Here is a 17,858-nt window from a genome sequence, read left to right as displayed (position 1 = left end):
CTTTACTTATATACTTCCAAACAGCGTAAAGTAATGGGACTTTTTAAAATTAATTTGATGCGAAATGATCAATTAACTAATTTTATAATCAATATATATATTTTTATTGAACCAAAAAATATTAAAATATTCAATTTTTAAGAAAGTCTTTGTTAGTATCTTTTACTTCATACTTTTTTCTAGCACATAGTTTATTCGTTTGAATGTTTTTGGCCGCTTAAGTTGCTCTCGTCAGGTTTAAAAAGTTTATTTAGAAGAATCTGTTGCTTTCCAAGACATTTGAAGCTTTTTAAACTTTTGTCTTCAGCCACATCATTTTCCAAACGAGAGATTGGTAACAACCTCTCAAAGCTCTAACAACTTCAAATCTTACATAAATGATTTAACTTTTTTGTGCTTTTTTGAATGTCATCGTTATTTCAACATCAGTTTTGTTTAGAACGTTGTGTGGCCATAAAGTTTTGAATGTCTTGGAATTCAATGGATTCTTCTAAATAAGCTAATTAATCCGACGAGGGCCACTTAAATGGCCAAAAATGTTTGTTTGAACCAATAAACTACATGTCAGAAAGAAGTGAAAGTTACTAATATTGTTCTGGCTTTGTTGTTATCATTTTTATGAAAGTCTTTGTATTCTGTACAAAATAATTCCCTGTATTTATTAAAAATAACTTTGAAATTTTAATTTTTTTCTGTGCTCATTCGGATGCATTCTTGACATTGTACTATGGTGAAAAATTTTAAACATAATTTGTAAAATCCTTAAAAAAAAAGTGGAAACTCAAGTGAGAATTTGATTTGTGAAAGTTTAATATATATTAAAAATTCTTTGAATTTTGATAGTAGTTATGATGCTGCTTTATAGATTTTCAAAATCTTCTAAATTAGTGTGAAAGCATTAATTTATCTTCATTTTCTATTTATAAATTGATAAGATTCTAAATTTCTCAGTTAGGATATCAGTTTTTTTGTCTGTTAAATCCAGAGTTTGTTCAATAGGACTGCTGTACTAATGTTTAATTAGAGTTTTATCTATTGTAATTTTAAATTGAAGGAAAAAATAATTATTCACAGCAACAATATACCACAGTTCATCTAATTGCTGGTTTATTTTACTTGCATTCTTTGAAAAAACAATTGTATAATAATATTTATAATGTATATGCATTTTAATTATTTATAAATGTATAAAGTCTTTGTATTTATAATAAAATAATAAATTAAATTGCTATGACATGTTTAAAATTTGAAAATAGGTTTATAAAACGTATATTTAATGATTAAAAAGTAATGATGTAATATGTGTAGAGAGAGGACAATGACCCTTTTATAGAAATGGGACTTGCAAGTTCAATAGATCTTTGTTAGATACAGAATTTATGTTTTAATGGTGTTTCTTCTACTTGAAATTGTAATAAAAGATGTAATTAGTTTGCAGAATCTTGAAAATATTTATGCTGCATCGTGATTAATTTGAAAATTTAAGATTTTTTAATAAAGTTTTGTAAAATTAAAAATCCGTATCGAGAGTAAACAACTGTTGCAAAAATATATATTTCAATATTTTATCGTGTGCTTTTTTTTTTTAATTAAATAGTGCAGATTTATATGAAAAGATTGTCATGTAGAGGGTGACCGAAAAGTTACCGAGCAGTGAGAAATTTGCAATGACGTTAAAGTAATACGTATGGGGCATTGTATACTAGATTCGTAAGTTGTATGTGCCACGTTTCCACTTTGGAAGGTGGCTTTGCTGTTTGTTGCAAAGGATTCGTCCAAAAATTGGAGTTCTTTGCCAATTGCATAATCTCCCATATAATCTGGCCCATTAGGTCTCTGGACCAGATGCTGGACCTATGGAAGACATTTCTGACATTTTCCTTAGGAGAAACTGCTGAATTTTATTTTTTTATCGAGTTACAGTATAATGTGTCTTTAGATTATTTCCATTTTATTGAAGTAATACAGAAATGATCTTACTAAAAGTTTGTGTCAGAAAAGACAACTACTTCTCGTAAGTAGTTTAATTTAAAAACAAAACAAATTGACTGTCGACAATTTTAAATGTTTGTTCCTAAAATTTACTGTTTCAAGTATTTATCTCTAATTAATTACAGTTGTCCCTCTATAGTCCGACGTTTTTTAATCCGACATGCTCAGTAGTCCAAAGCACCTCCCGTCAAGGTACCCGTCCCCGTTACATGTCTGCTTGCACAGAAGCATGTCGCGATGTGAATCTCCCCATCCAATTCTTACTCGATGACACACATTTCGTGTGTTTTATGTGAGCAGTTCTGTTCGAACAGTTGGAGTAGAGAATATTGTAAGTTACTGCTAGCAAAACAATGCGAAATATGTAATTATTTTCGGTAATCCAGACACTTTTGGTAATCTGACACACCTTTGGTCCCATACCTGTCGGATTATCAAGGGACAACTGTATTTAAATTACTTCTTTTTTGTGCTTAGGAATATAAAAAAAAAAAAAAATTAAAACAAAAACTATTGAATTAAATTGTAAAATATCTCATTTCGTAAAGAAGTTGATTTATCGTGAAAATTATATCGTGTATACAGAAGAAAAAAACATGTACATGTTTTATTAGCTATAATTCTAACTTTTATAAGATAAAAATTGGATTTAGAAATATATAATGTAATCTTTATTTTAACATTTACTCTAAATTTTTATAAAATCATTAAATTAAAATTCAGGAAATAATCATAAAAATTACTAATAACCAAAGTGTGCTTTTTTTTTTCCCCAACATGTGTATGTGTAGATTATTAACAGTCAACCGAAGCGACTATCTAGCAGTCAATATCTATGAATCTGATTCTGTTTAGGCTCTAATTAAGCGAATTAAGTTTAGGACAAATTATGTAGTTTATTTAATGATTACTTTTTACCTATAATAAAGCTAATCTGGTTTGTTGTAATTTTGTTTTAAAATTAAATTGTGAATTTTTTTCACGCTTATTAACAGTTTATTAATACTTTTTTTTAAAATTTATCTGTAAATGTAATAAATCAGACAAAATAATAAATTATAGTCAAGCTTCTAAAAATCTGCTTCTGTCTAATTTTCTGTGTTTAAAAGATGGAGCTGATCAAACTGATGCAATAAAACTAAGTTTTATTTACTGGCAATAATGGTTGCCTTGACAACAGCTGTCTAATTGACAGCCATTTCTGTCTTTTTTTCTTTTTTATTTTGTTTTGAAATGCCCACAAAGTAACCGAATGATGGCCAAGATGAATATTTCCGAGTTTGATTTTTACTTATCTATTGAAAATATTTTATATTTTTGTTTGTTTTACTGAATATTTTTACTTACATATAAAACTGATTTTAATCAAATATGTACTGTATGTATGTATATACAACTAACCTGATAATAACTTCAAATATCTAATGAACAAATGTTTTTAGCTTTACTGGTCTATTAAAGCTAAAAACATTATTGATACTAAGCAATTTGGCAAGAGGTTGGTCAACAGGCCACATTGTTAAATATAATAATTATAAGTTAATTGATTTAAACTAATATTAGAATGTTATGGAAGATAGTATCGGCTCCGAGTGGAACTCGAATCTGTGTTATATGTATTTGATTATACTTACTAGTGAAGTCTTAGTTTAGTCATACCCTCTGATAGATTATGGCAATAATTCTCAATTGGTATCCGTAAACTTCTTATAGAAGTGCCATAAAAATTTTTAAACGATGATTTTTTTTTGTCTATTTTTCAGTATTTGCAGTTTTTTTGTAATATATAATGTCATCTTTGATGTGACACTGTCTTGTCAGTATGTCACTAAAAATTGTGTATGTACCACTGCCTCAGAAAGGTCGAGAACTATTCGATTTGGACTGTGATTCTTAGCGTTTGAGGCTGTAGGAAACCATTCGTAAACTTTTCATTATGCTGAGCATTAGCATCAATATATTCAATAATCAACTCCATGTTTACTATTCTCACAAAACAATGAAGTAATAAACAATATGCTTTATTGTATCAAATAACATAGCAAATATGGAATTGTCTATGAATAAAGTAATATGTTGGATTACAATGGAATAAATTTGCAATAAAAACTTTAAAGCATTTTATTTTGTGGAACACTGCAAGTTTGTATAATATGGATTGAGAACAATCACTATTATATTGGCTTTATGTACATACGTACCCACAAAGGCACCAAAACGGTCAACACGGGTCGCAAACCATTAGATTAAGACGGTCCGATCAAATAATCGAGGGCATGAAACATTTTAATTAGTTACTCGATCAAAATAACTCACTAACCACAAAGGTTTATCTAAAAAAGTATTTGAATGAGGCAATTAGAGCTTTGAAATGACGACCATTGCATGTCCAAAACAAACAGTCGAAGCTGTTAATTCAACTGTTCATTCTACATATACAATGTCTAATTATTTACATAAAAAAAGGACTTTTTTTTTTAAACAATAAAGATTAATTTAGAAATTGAATTACTAAAAATAAGTCAATTGATTTATCATTCCTTAAAAGTTAGACAAATGATTTTATTATTGAATTAATAAAAAATATCATCATACTAATGATCGCTAAACTGAACCATAAAAAAATAACCACAATAAATATGAGCAGTATTTATCATAAATGACCCAAGTATTATTTATTTACTATATTAAAAAGATAGTTTATATATAGATATTGATTTCAGATAAATACGTATTTACATATTTGCAACTACTGTATGAATAATGTTTCTGAGTTACTTACCAACTTTTCAAATGATTAAAATATAGGAGAAACAAGAAAATAATAATAATAATTCTTGCTTTGGCTTTTTCTCTCGTTTAAAAATGTAGATGATGATACGTATATTGCATTTGTATTGGATCTAAATCCATTAAAGTGTTCTATAAAGTATATTGATGATACGGAAGTGTTTTTTGTGTGTCAGTTGGGAGAGTGCAAATTTAATTTGTATTCATATTCGATTTAAATTTTTATCTTCTGGTGGTTTCTCTATGTATATAAGATATTTGTAATGTAAATGCCAAAGAGGATGGTTCAAAAAAAAAAATTGATAAAACTTTCAAAATAAATAAATTATNATTGTCAAAGTAAGTTAGAAAAGTAAGTTAATTTTTAATTTTAAAAAATAAAGATCATATGTAAATAAAATTTTATTTACATTTTGGCAATGAGATTTTCTAATTAGAATAATTTTTGAATTTTTATACTTTAGAAATTCTTTGGATTTATTGTGCTAGTTTAATTGGTAATGAATGTAAAACTAAAGCGTGCTTTTTACAATCTATGTTCCAAATTCTAATAGTTGAAAAGAATATTTCATCTGTAACAAAGAGCCATTTCTAGATCTTAATGTCTATTTTACAATTTAAGGTGTCAAAATTTGTTAATCTTTACACGAAATGCTAATTTTAGTGGTTTTAAAGCATCCAAAATGACAATTTCCATTAAAATCCAACAAATAAAAACATTTGTGCCCAAACAGTTGGTGAGTACATTGATATTTACCATTAAATGTGTAATTAAAACAAATATAAATACTTTTGTGTGTTAATATTTATCTTTTTGTCTTTGTGGCATCTGTAAATATGATGTCTTCCCATTGCAATGAATATTTAAAAAACAAATCCCGGTTAAAATATTGCAATTACTATTAACAATTAAATAAAAAAAATAATAATAATGATTTAATTATATAATTTTTGCAGTGTGATTTTTATAAATGTTTTTTTTAATAGAAAATGTTATAAAATTTTACTAGGGCTGTTTGATAATTCTAATTATATGAAAATTATAAATAATTTCATCTCTTTCATATAGCTGTCTTTAAATATGTATATAACTTTATATATAGCTGCATTTATACATGAAACTGTGTGGCTACTTGAAAAAGTATATAATGAATTTATTTATAACAATTAGTGTGTTGAGCAGCATTGTTAAATAGCTATAATAAATAAATAAATAAATTTCTGTGTGTGTAATTTCTAACTTTATATATTAAATATTTAACAGGCAGAACACCTCACTTGTTGTAAAAGAGGATGTCGACTGTTTGCTATGATCGATCTCATACATGATGCCGATAACATTAATAGCACCAAAGATTCTTGCATGGCATGTAAGTTATTATTTTTGTATAATTAACCAGTTTTATTGATTTAATATTTAGACTTGATCATTTGATAGCATTAAATACTTGATTACATACAAAATCAAACTTGATACACATTAATAACCAAATGATAGGGCCAGGATTTTATTGGTCTAGGACATAAAAGCTAATTAATTATTAAGATACTAAGCAGTTTGAACTAGGTATAGGCAGTTAAACTGTCCTTCCATGTTAAATTTAATCATTAGAAGTAAATAAATTTAATTTAGAATAATTTGGAAGAAAAAAACAGGTTCAGAATGGAACTCGAACCTGCAACTCCTGCTTTCCATGCAGATTTGTTACTGGTTACTTTACTTGAATCTCTGTCTGATCTTTTCTTCCAGACTAATTAATTTAAAAGATAACCATACTGGTCATTTAATATGCCAATTGGGGACATCTGTGTGTTTACAGTTCTTTGTGACATTCAGCCAACTCAAGTTTTTACCATGGCAATACACACACACACACACACACAGTATAAGCTTAAGGGCTGAGTGCTATGGGTGTGGGTGCATAGTCATTATCAAATATTACTGTAGAGATTCAAAACTAGGTAATCTATCCAGACTGTAAATCAGTGGTTTGCAACTCATGTTCTGATCTTAAAAAAGATGAGTGTGCATGTCTTCTAAAATTAATGTTTTAATGTACAGTACATTACAATGTACATTAAAACATAGGAAAACTGTCCAAGTTTCACATTTGCTTATTACAGTTTCTCTTTCAGTTGGATGTGTACACTTCATGTAACACAACACACATCTAACCGATACTCAAATTATTCTGTACTTGCTATGGCATATCCATTGTTGCTCCTCCACGGCAGCCAAAATTCTACAGCTTCTGCAAATTACTCGTGTTACTTTCTGACTTTTCAAACTGAGAACACAGAATGCCTTCTCTGCTGCAGTCACCATTTTCATTTACAGAACTCTATAGAGGAAAAAGATATTTGATTGCAGACGAAAGATGAAACTCAGACAGTTATTCTATTTATTGGTGTACTATACATTGTATATTCTCAGATAATAATTAACATAATTACATTAATTTAAAATGTAGCATTCATTTCGGAAGACCCTGTATTTTGAATTTATATTTGCAAAATTCGAATATGTAGGTAGAATGTTTGATGTAAAAGACCTTGGGTCGTCACTCATTAATGCCTGTTTTACTGTTTACAGTATTAAAGCATTAATGTTTGGTTCAATTCTACATCATATTTTATAATTGTGTAAGGAAATCAAATGAAAAAATGTATTAAGCATTAATATCTTTTTTTATAGCACATACAGGACATGCTAAATTTAAAAAAATCTTCTGTTGTTGCAATTTGAAAGCTTTAAAATACTGTTAATAATAATTTTAAATTTATTTATATTTTTATGTGATTCAGAACGTCAGTGTGACATTTGTTTGGGAAATGTAACATATGGCCTTTACCATTATCAGGGTGGAAGCCATATGTTATACTCATTATCATCAAAGTAAGTTAGAAAAGTAAGTTAATTTTTAATTTTAAAAAATAAAGATCATATGTAAATAAAATTTTATTTACATTTTGGCAATGAGATTTTCTAATTAGAATAATTTTTGAATTTTTATACTTTAGAAATTCTTTGGATTTATTGTGCTAGTTTAATTGGTAATGAATGTAAAACTAAAGCGTGCTTTTTACAATCTATGTTCCAAATTCTAATAGTTGAAAAGAATATTTCATCTGTAACAAAGAGCCATTTCTAGATCTTAATGTCTATTTTACAATTTAAGGTGTCAAAATTTGTTAATCTTTACACGAAATGCTAATTTTAGTGGTTTTAAAGCATCCAAAATGACAATTTCCATTAAAATCCAACAAATAAAAACATTTGTGCCCAAACAGTTGGTGAGTACATTGATATTTACCATTAAATGTGTAATTAAAACAAATATAAATACTTTTGTGTGTTAATATTTATCTTTTTGTCTTTGTGGCATCTGTAAATATGATGTCTTCCCATTGCAATGAATATTTAAAAAACAAATCCCGGTTAAAATATTGCAATAACTATTAACAATTAAATAAAAAAAATAATAATAATGATTTAATTATATAATTTTTGCAGTGTGATTTTTATAAATGGTATTCAAATTACAGCAAGTCTCAATATTATTAACAGATTTATAATACTGGTCAAAAGAGGATCTCATTGTGTTAAGGCAACAGAAGAAACCCAAAGGCACAAAGAACTTTTGTGTAGGGCTTCCTAACAGGGTTAATCGATATTAGGGGTTGATAAAATTTATTAAAATGGGTCGATATACAAGAAATATTGAGAATTGCTATTCTAATACATACAATAGGCCTTCTTATGCTAACGTAGTGTGAAGATAGTAGATAATTAACATAGTGATAAGTATGTAATTGATTCAAGTACGTTATACATTTAAAATAGCTTTAATTTTAATTTTATTTAACAATATAATAATTACACTACGCGAATATAATTATAGTTGATAATGACTACACTATATATTTTATATAAATATAATAACTGATACAATTATAATAAATTGCTGATTTTAAAATTTCTAAAACACATTTCTCATTCATTTGGATTGTGATCTTATCAGTGCAAACACTACCAAAATACTAAAATGCCTACTGTTTTTAGTTAGTATAACATAACTAAAGATAAAAATAAGCAAAAAATATTCTAATATCCATTCTATATAATTATTAAAGCAATAAGTAACTCCTTTGAATTTTAATAATGCTAATTTGCATATTATTGTTTAGTATTATTTGTATCTGATGACTGTTCCGTACCGTACATTGTTTTTTCAAATTTAATTTGTCATTTCTTTATTTAAAATAACCTTGATAATATCATTATAATTGGTATGGTGTAAAATAATTAAATATAATATCCAAAGCAAAAGAGATATATTATGACATTTCCTGAATTTATTAATAATTGCAGTGTATGGGAATAAATACTAGAGGAGAGGAAGTGAAAAAATTTTCCAATTAATGTCATAAGAATTTAGAAACACAAACTATTTTAAACTTAAATACAATAATACAACACATTTAAATATTTAATTTAAAATTTAAATTCTAGATGCAAGAAAATCATCAGGAAAAATATATATTTAAATATTTAAACTCTGTTAACTGTTTACAATAAAAATCCGACAGATAACAGTTAAGTAGCTATGCGTCTATAAGTACTGTGTATCTCTACTTGTACATTATCTGATAAGTAGAGATGACACTTATATTCAGGAGCTTCTTAACCTGATTTGGCTTCTCGTTAAGGAGCTGCAAAATGTCTTATGACTTAATGTTGGGTTCATCAATCAAGAATTGATTTTTTTTTCTTTTTGCATATAAATACAAACAGATGGAATTATATAATGGAATAAAGTACAAAAGATAGGAAAACAAACAATAATATGATAAGCGAGTGGATAATGCAAACAAATCATTTAACAAGCATGCACTAACAATTTACAGTCTGACTTTGAAAATTTATGCTCTACAGAAAAACAAAAAGTGCTTTTGGGTTAAATACTTGTCTTGAGAAATCTAATTGGCTTCTGGTTATAGGTTGTTCAAAAATTTTGAGCAGATTTGTGATAGTCAAATGGTGCTTTGTAATCTCATGAATGAATGTTTAAGATGTCAAGTTTCAAGAAATTCAAAACTCCTTTCTCTAATCCTTAAAACTTCTAATAAAGCAGAAAGTAATAGAATTTTTTTTAATGTTTGTTTGCTGTAAGTTCCAAGAACTTTGACCTTTCAGCCCATTATCAGAGGTTTCACATTAAAAGACACTGAAAAACATTAGAGAGAATATTATCTGGATGATTACTGAAATTTTTCTAAGCTTTCACTAAATCGATTCTACAATTTCAATTCTTTGAAGTGATGCCCAATTGTATTAAGCCCATAAATTGTAGCAGCCCAAAAATATTTGCTTCACAAATGCGATTGGCATATCGCTAGTAAAATTGACAGTTAATCTGCAGTGAGTATTTTGGGAACCACTTTTGATATATTTTTATAAAAATGCTCACAATGTCTAATTAGTTTTTGGTTATATATTTCTGTAGAATATTGGATGTTATTGTTATTCAAAAATAATTGAAAATGAAATATTAGTAAAATTTAATTTTTCTTGCAGCATGTATGGAAGCCTACAGTCATACTGCCGAGCGATACGCCTGCAATCTTGGCTGTAGTAATCAAGTCCCATTTGCATCGCAGAAACAACAAGAGGTAAAAACACTGTAAAGTACTATATTATTTTTCCGACTTTTCCAATGATTATCGACACGAATATGTGTGCCGGAAATAGCCGTTACCTAACGAGTACTTTACGTAGATTCGCGTTAATGTGCCAGGCCTGGACTTTAAGCGTGCACCGAATTAAATAATGACAAAGCTATTCAAAAACAATCCAATATTTAATAAAAATTCTAGTAATAACTATATACAAAATTTAGTAAAAATCAAATAATTTATTCAATGTAAATCAACAAGAATCAACCCGACAAAACTCATATCAATCTATTTTCTAACTTAACTATTCCCCTTTGGAATTCGACAAAAAATTCAAAGACAACTTATTTACAACAATTCTTATGAATTAAAGGTCCTAATCGTCACCTCAATATACTAGGAACCTTTTTCCTTGACTCTCAAGACTTTCTCTAATCTTCGATCCACAAATCAAATAACTTCAAAATTGCCTTGGAACTACTTTATCCTATCGGACACCTCTCTGTCGTTTGCTGATGCAAAGCTCACCACGCTCGTTGCTAACAGAAACTCTCCTCCGTCATCTTCACTTGAGGTTCGGTCTTTATACTGTGAGGTGACGTCACAATTCTGATTGAGATCACTCCCCTCATTTACGTACTTATTTGCTAACAATAAAAACTTTGTTTGTCTGGCAACCTATTTTCCGAAAATACTCGCTAACCTTTTAAATTATTCTTTAAAACATCCCGAAAATTTTCAAATTCTTTAACGTTTTGCAAGTTCCTAAGTTTGTGCTTGTGGGGTATCCCCCTTTTTCTCGGTGCGGACTTACTTTTTTCCGCTTGGGAGCACAAGTGTGCGTGAGTTTTTTCTACGGCACTTTTCTCTCGTCAGTGAATTGGTTTCTCTTCTATTTCTAAGTTTCTAAGGTGAGTGATGAGGAAACCTTTGTCCTAAAAAAACATAAGCCCCAAACAAAAATAGAATAAAAGCAAAAATAACGCTTGGACTTGGTTCCTTACAACATTTAATATTTTCAGATCTCAATTTGTTCTCGAGTTTGTTTTTATCTTACACAATTTCATTCCAATTTATAACTATTTTTAATTCTTTCACCTATTTTGGTACTTGGTAAAAAAAATCATATTCTTAAATACAGAAACAAACAGTGGATAAATCTTTCTGATAAGTTCTTTGCGTTTTAGTAATTGTATTTGGCATAACATTTGTTACTGGCATCAACCGAATACTTCATTTACATATTCAGCAATGAAAATAATAATAGTTTTAATGTCTCCACAATTATTATAAAATACACTTGGCCCATTTGTCAGAACCATATTAAATACAATAGTATCCTACAACGAAGTATCTTGTGTGTCTAGAGCAGTGGTTCCCAAAATGGGTGCTATTGCCCCCAACAGGACAGTGAGTAAATCTAGGGGCGAAAAGAAGCAAGGGGACAGCGGAGGCAGGACCAAATGATGACCTTAGGCAAGAGTTTGGGTCACTGACAACCTTTTCCTTTTCTCTGTTAAAACAGATATGAAGAAACATTGCATTTAATGTGTTTCCAGACCAGATGTTGACAACAATGTATGGTAAAGACACAAAGTGTGAGATTTGTAGAAAAGCTTTGCTAAGAATATTTCCAAGCCTTTCTCACACAAGGAAAATTAGGTTGGGTCATTGGGTATAAGTTTATGCAGTCAAGAGGGCAGTGGCTGAAAAAAGTTTGATAATCACTGGTCTAGAGCTACAAAATGGTCTGTAGACTAAAGAATGAGGTGGTAGATACTGCCTGCAGGGAGAGGGGAGAGAATTTATAGAATTTTAGGTTTATATATGGACATCAAAAACGTTTAGAATTTATATAATTTTTTCTTTAAATTAATATAAATGGTGTTGCAAATTTAATGCCCAGCAAAATAAAGATAATATGGGCTGACAAAACGATGTTTTTTTATATCAAATTACTTGTATGTTGCATACATGATTAGAGGTAAGGTTGGTTATGTATGCAGAATGCATAATAATTAGTATTTGGTGTACATAGCAGATGGAAAAAATTGCTTATATACAGTCTGGCTAGAAAAGGAAGAGCTGCCAAATGTGCCTGTGGAATGCCTTACAGCCTCTACAAGTGCCCAAACTTCATTTGTGATGATTAGCTTGATAGAGCCCATCAACAGTTATTTGTTAATCATTTCCCAGATGTGCTTAATTGAAGATGAATCTGGTGAGTATGCAGGTTAAGGAAGAAGTGACATATGGTAGTCATCCAGAAACAATAGGACATTTTATGATGCTCATGATGCTGGCATTATACTGTTGGAATATGAAACCAGCAAACCTCTGAAAATAAGTATTGGAAGCTGAGGCAATACTCTGTGATCTGAAGTACTAGCAATGTGTTTAGGCAAGAATAATACTATATTCCAATGGCATTCTACATCATAACAGCTGGTGCTAGGCCTTTAGTGCTTCACAGTGCATGCTCAGGAGCCTTTTGCCACTGTCCCTCCATATATATAGATCCATCCTTTGTGGGGCAATAAATTCATCTGAAAATACAATATATCTGTTCATCCTGTTTGTAGTGGCACTATTGTAATTGCAGATATCTGTGGTTGGGAGTCAGTTGTAATCAAAGTAATGAGAATACTGCTAAGTGGATTTTTGTTGGCTGAACTTTTTGTCCAATGAGAAAAGACCTCTGAATGTTAAAAAAAAAAAAACTGGTTCTAAAAGAGTGTTTCTTCTATTTGAACATTTTGTTCTAGAACTTGAAGTGGAGATCACTCTTTTAACTTACCCATTCAATGATTAATTAATTGCATTGACTAAAAAAATAAAGGAAACTGATTAAATAAATTAGCTCTTTGTGTCTGAGAATATCTTCAATTATTTTATCTGAGGCATTTCTGATAAAGGTGCTAGTTGCTGTAAATAGCATCGAGCAATGTGTAGACACCAGATGATGGGTGACAAATCACCACTGTTGGGCTAGNTTTTAAAATTCTGTCTTTTGATGATGATCCAAATTCTTTATGCTAAAAAAAAGATTTTAAAAATATTTTTACTGCTTAACATTTAGTTTAAATATCATTTGCTTATGACGCAGTTATTAACTATATTTTAGATCAGCTCTAGGTGGATATGGTGCATTTAAATCAGTCAAGCCACTTAAGGTGCCAAAGATCATCTAAGATTTTGATAGTCTACAAATTATTTAATTGTAATGCTGTATGGAACAACTTTGGGTGCGTATACTTTTTGTTTCGGATGGATTGATCTGTAAGATCGGATCGGTCTGTCACGTGACACAGACCGCTTCTATCGTGTGTTAATTGGCAGAAAGTATAGAAGTACGATTGAATCATATTTACTCCATGAATAAAAAATGCTAACATAATGGCAAAATGGGAGAGTGCACACCAAAAAGGAATTGCCGTGTACGGTGGTTGCAATTTACATTTCAATGATCAGATCTTTCTACCGTACATCCAAAGTTTAGACAAAATATATTTGGTAGAAGAGTTAACTATTAAAAATTCTTTTTTCTGAAAACATTAACTTTTATTTGAATGAAACTGTTCACAAAGTAACATTACTGTGTAATATTATCAATCTGTTTCACCATTTTTATCGTGAAAAAGTAAAAAAAAACTACTCCTATTTTTAAGTGCAGGTGTCTTCTAAACCCAGATTTCATTGTATTTCATTAATCAGATAATCCACAGAAATCTACTATTTTGTTTATACGGAAATTGTACAAAAATTTAAAACAAAATTTGCTGCCACCTTAACTGTCAAGCACACTGCTCCCACTAGTGGCAGGTCTGGAAAGCCATCTTGCATAACAGTCTGTTACTTTAGTAGTAGTGCGAAGGATATTAAAAGCAAAGCAATATGCCTGGGAAATTCTGTACCCTTGTGTTTCCTTTCACGGCAGGGATATAAACAGCCATTTTTCGGCAAGATAACGTTTAGCTACATATAGCTAGGGTTTCCAAGGAATGTTTTGTCACATTTTCTCGGTCTATCCGGTCTCCAGATTTGTTGCGCATCGAGCATTTGTGGGACCAGATGGGACGCCGGCTTTGGCCATCTACGAGCACAAGGGATCTAGAATGGCAGTTGCAACATCTGTCGGCAACTCTATCACAGGCATTACATGCTACTATTTTGTATAATTCCATGCTTGACCATATTACTCCATGTATCCTGGCAAGAAAGAAATCTGGATATCAGTACTTTGGGGGCATGCACATTTTGCCACCTTTGAGACGACAGCACGTGGTAGTCTTACATCCCGAACATCAATCCATACTATTTCTTTCTCCAAGTTTCCTGTGCAACCAGTTTTGAATTTTAGAGAATGGGATATAGAAATTTCTAAGCATTCAACCTTACAGATGGATTAGATTTGAACCATAAATTGCAGAGAATTTAATTCAAAATTCAACTGTCACTTAGTAGTTAATTGAATATTGGAGATAGAAAAAAAGTTATGTACTTTAGTTAATGGTTTTTCCCAAAATGTTTATTATTTAAATAATATACTATCTGAAATAATAAACTAAATAAATTACCTCTTCATGCACATGAGGCTGTCTCGTGATAAATTCCCTTTCTTCCAATAAAGGAAAATCTCTCTCTCTCGGTCTTCTGTGAAATGCTTGATTTGTTAGATAACATAATCTGCTTTAAAACAAAACTCATTTTAAAAATCAATATAAATCTTTTTAATTAAACTTTAGCTGTTATCAAAAATAATAATTCTGTATTGAAAAAGTAGAGAAGAGAGAAATAAATCATCTGAACATTTTTACAATTGAATTTACATTGAGCAAACATTACAGTAATGCAATTTTTTATTACCACCACCACCACCACCACCATCATCATGAATAATTTGACTTCTGCTTCAGTCTGATTTTTTAAACAGGAATGACATGATGATGATGATGNAAAATTTCTAAAACACATTTCTCATTCATTTGGATTGTGATCTTATCAGTGCAAACACTACCAAAATACTAAAATGCCTACTGTTTTTAGTTAGTATAACATAACTAAAGATAAAAATAAGCAAAAAATATTCTAATATCCATTCTATATAATTATTAAAGCAATAAGTAACTCCTTTGAATTTTAATAATGCTAATTTGCATATTATTGTTTAGTATTATTTGTATCTGATGACTGTTCCGTACCGTACATTGTTTTTTCAAATTTAATTTGTCATTTCTTTATTTAAAATAACCTTGATAATATCATTATAATTGGTATGGTGTAAAATAATTAAATATAATATCCAAAGCAAAAGAGATATATTATGACATTTCCTGAATTTATTAATAATTGCAGTGTATGGGAATAAATACTAGAGGAGAGGAAGTGAAAAAATTTTCCAATTAATGTCATAAGAATTTAGAAACACAAACTATTTTAAACTTAAATACAATAATACAACACATTTAAATATTTAATTTAAAATTTAAATTCTAGATGCAAGAAAATCATCAGGAAAAAAATATATTTAAATATTTAAACTCTGTTAACTGTTTACAATAAAAATCCGACAGATAACAGTTAAGTAGCTATGCGTCTATAAGTACTGTGTATCTCTACTTGTACATTATCTGATAAGTAGAGATGACACTTATATTCAGGAGCTTCTTAACCTGATTTGGCTTCTCGTTAAGGAGCTGCAAAATGTCTTATGACTTAATGTTGGGTTCATCAATCAAGAATTGATTTTTTTTTCTTTTTGCATATAAATACAAACAGATGGAATTATATAATGGAATAAAGTACAAAAGATAGGAAAACAAACAATAATATGATAAGCGAGTGGATAATGCAAACAAATCATTTAACAAGCATGCACTAACAATTTACAGTCTGACTTTGAAAATTTATGCTCTACAGAAAAACAAAAAGTGCTTTTGGGTTAAATACTTGTCTTGAGAAATCTAATTGGCTTCTGGTTATAGGTTGTTCAAAAATTTTGAGCAGATTTGTGATAGTCAAATGGTGCTTTGTAATCTCATGAATGAATGTTTAAGATGTCAAGTTTCAAGAAATTCAAAACTCCTTTCTCTAATCCTTAAAACTTCTAATAAAGCAGAAAGTAATAGAATTTTTTTTAATGTTTGTTTGCTGTAAGTTCCAAGAACTTTGACCTTTCAGCCCATTATCAGAGGTTTCACATTAAAAGACACTTTGAAAAACATTAGAGAGAATATTATCTGGATGATTACTGAAATTTTTCTAAGCTTTCACTAAATCGATTCTACAATTTCAATTCTTTGAAGTGATGCCCAATTGTATTAAGCCCATAAATTGTAGCAGCCCAAAAATATTTGCTTCACAAATGCGATTGGCATATCGCTAGTAAAATTGACAGTTAATCTGCAGTGAGTATTTTGGGAACCACTTTTGATATATTTTTATAAAAATGCTCACAATGTCTAATTAGTTTTTGGTTATATATTTCTGTAGAATATTGGATGTTATTGTTATTCAAAAATAATTGAAAATGAAATATTAGTAAAATTTAATTTTTCTTGCAGCATGTATGGAAGCCTACAGTCATACTGCCGAGCGATACGCCTGCAATCTTGGCTGTAGTAATCAAGTCCCATTTGCATCGCAGAAACAACAAGAGGTAAAAACACTGTAAAGTACTATATTATTTTTCCGACTTTTCCAATGATTATCGACACGAATATGTGTGCCGGAAATAGCCGTTACCTAACGAGTACTTTACGTAGATTCGCGTTAATGTGCCAGGCCTGGACTTTAAGCGTGCACCGAATTAAATAATGACAAAGCTATTCAAAAACAATCCAATATTTAATAAAAATTCTAGTAATAACTATATACAAAATTTAGTAAAAATCAAATAATTTATTCAATGTAAATCAACAAGAATCAACCCGACAAAACTCATATCAATCTATTTTCTAACTTAACTATTCCCCTTTGGAATTCGACAAAAAATTCAAAGACAACTTATTTACAACAATTCTTATGAATTAAAGGTCCTAATCGTCACCTCAATATACTAGGAACCTTTTTCCTTGACTCTCAAGACTTTCTCTAATCTTCGATCCACAAATCAAATAACTTCAAAATTGCCTTGGAACTACTTTATCCTATCGGACACCTCTCTGTCGTTTGCTGATGCAAAGCTCACCACGCTCGTTGCTAACAGAAACTCTCCTCCGTCATCTTCACTTGAGGTTCGGTCTTTATACTGTGAGGTGACGTCACAATTCTGATTGAGATCACTCCCCTCATTTACGTACTTATTTGCTAACAATAAAAACTTTGTTTGTCTGGCAACCTATTTTCCGAAAATACTCGCTAACCTTTTAAATTATTCTTTAAAACATCCCGAAAATTTT

The 17,858-nt window shown here is 29.6% G+C and overlaps 1 protein-coding gene across 1 annotated transcript in view; it reads left to right on the top strand.

The window, feature by feature from the left end:
- Window positions 1–17,858, top strand: part of LOC111630410 (transmembrane protein 59-like) — a 35,017-nt gene that overhangs the window by 10,005 nt on the left and 7,154 nt on the right. Inside the window, exons 2-3 of the mRNA XM_023374502.1 lie at window positions 6,047–6,152; window positions 10,361–10,455. Coding sequence (XP_023230270.1) covers window positions 6,047–6,152; window positions 10,361–10,455 — 201 coding nt within the window. The remainder of the gene's footprint in view (window positions 1–6,046; window positions 6,153–10,360; window positions 10,456–17,858) is intronic.

The sequence above is a fragment of the Centruroides sculpturatus genome, unplaced genomic scaffold (genome assembly GCF_000671375.1).
Source record: "Centruroides sculpturatus isolate CEXI.00-Female unplaced genomic scaffold, Cexi_2.0 scaffold728, whole genome shotgun sequence".
Lineage (NCBI taxonomy): Eukaryota > Metazoa > Arthropoda > Arachnida > Scorpiones > Buthidae > Centruroides > Centruroides sculpturatus.
This window is presented reverse-complemented; position numbering and strand designations above follow the sequence as displayed.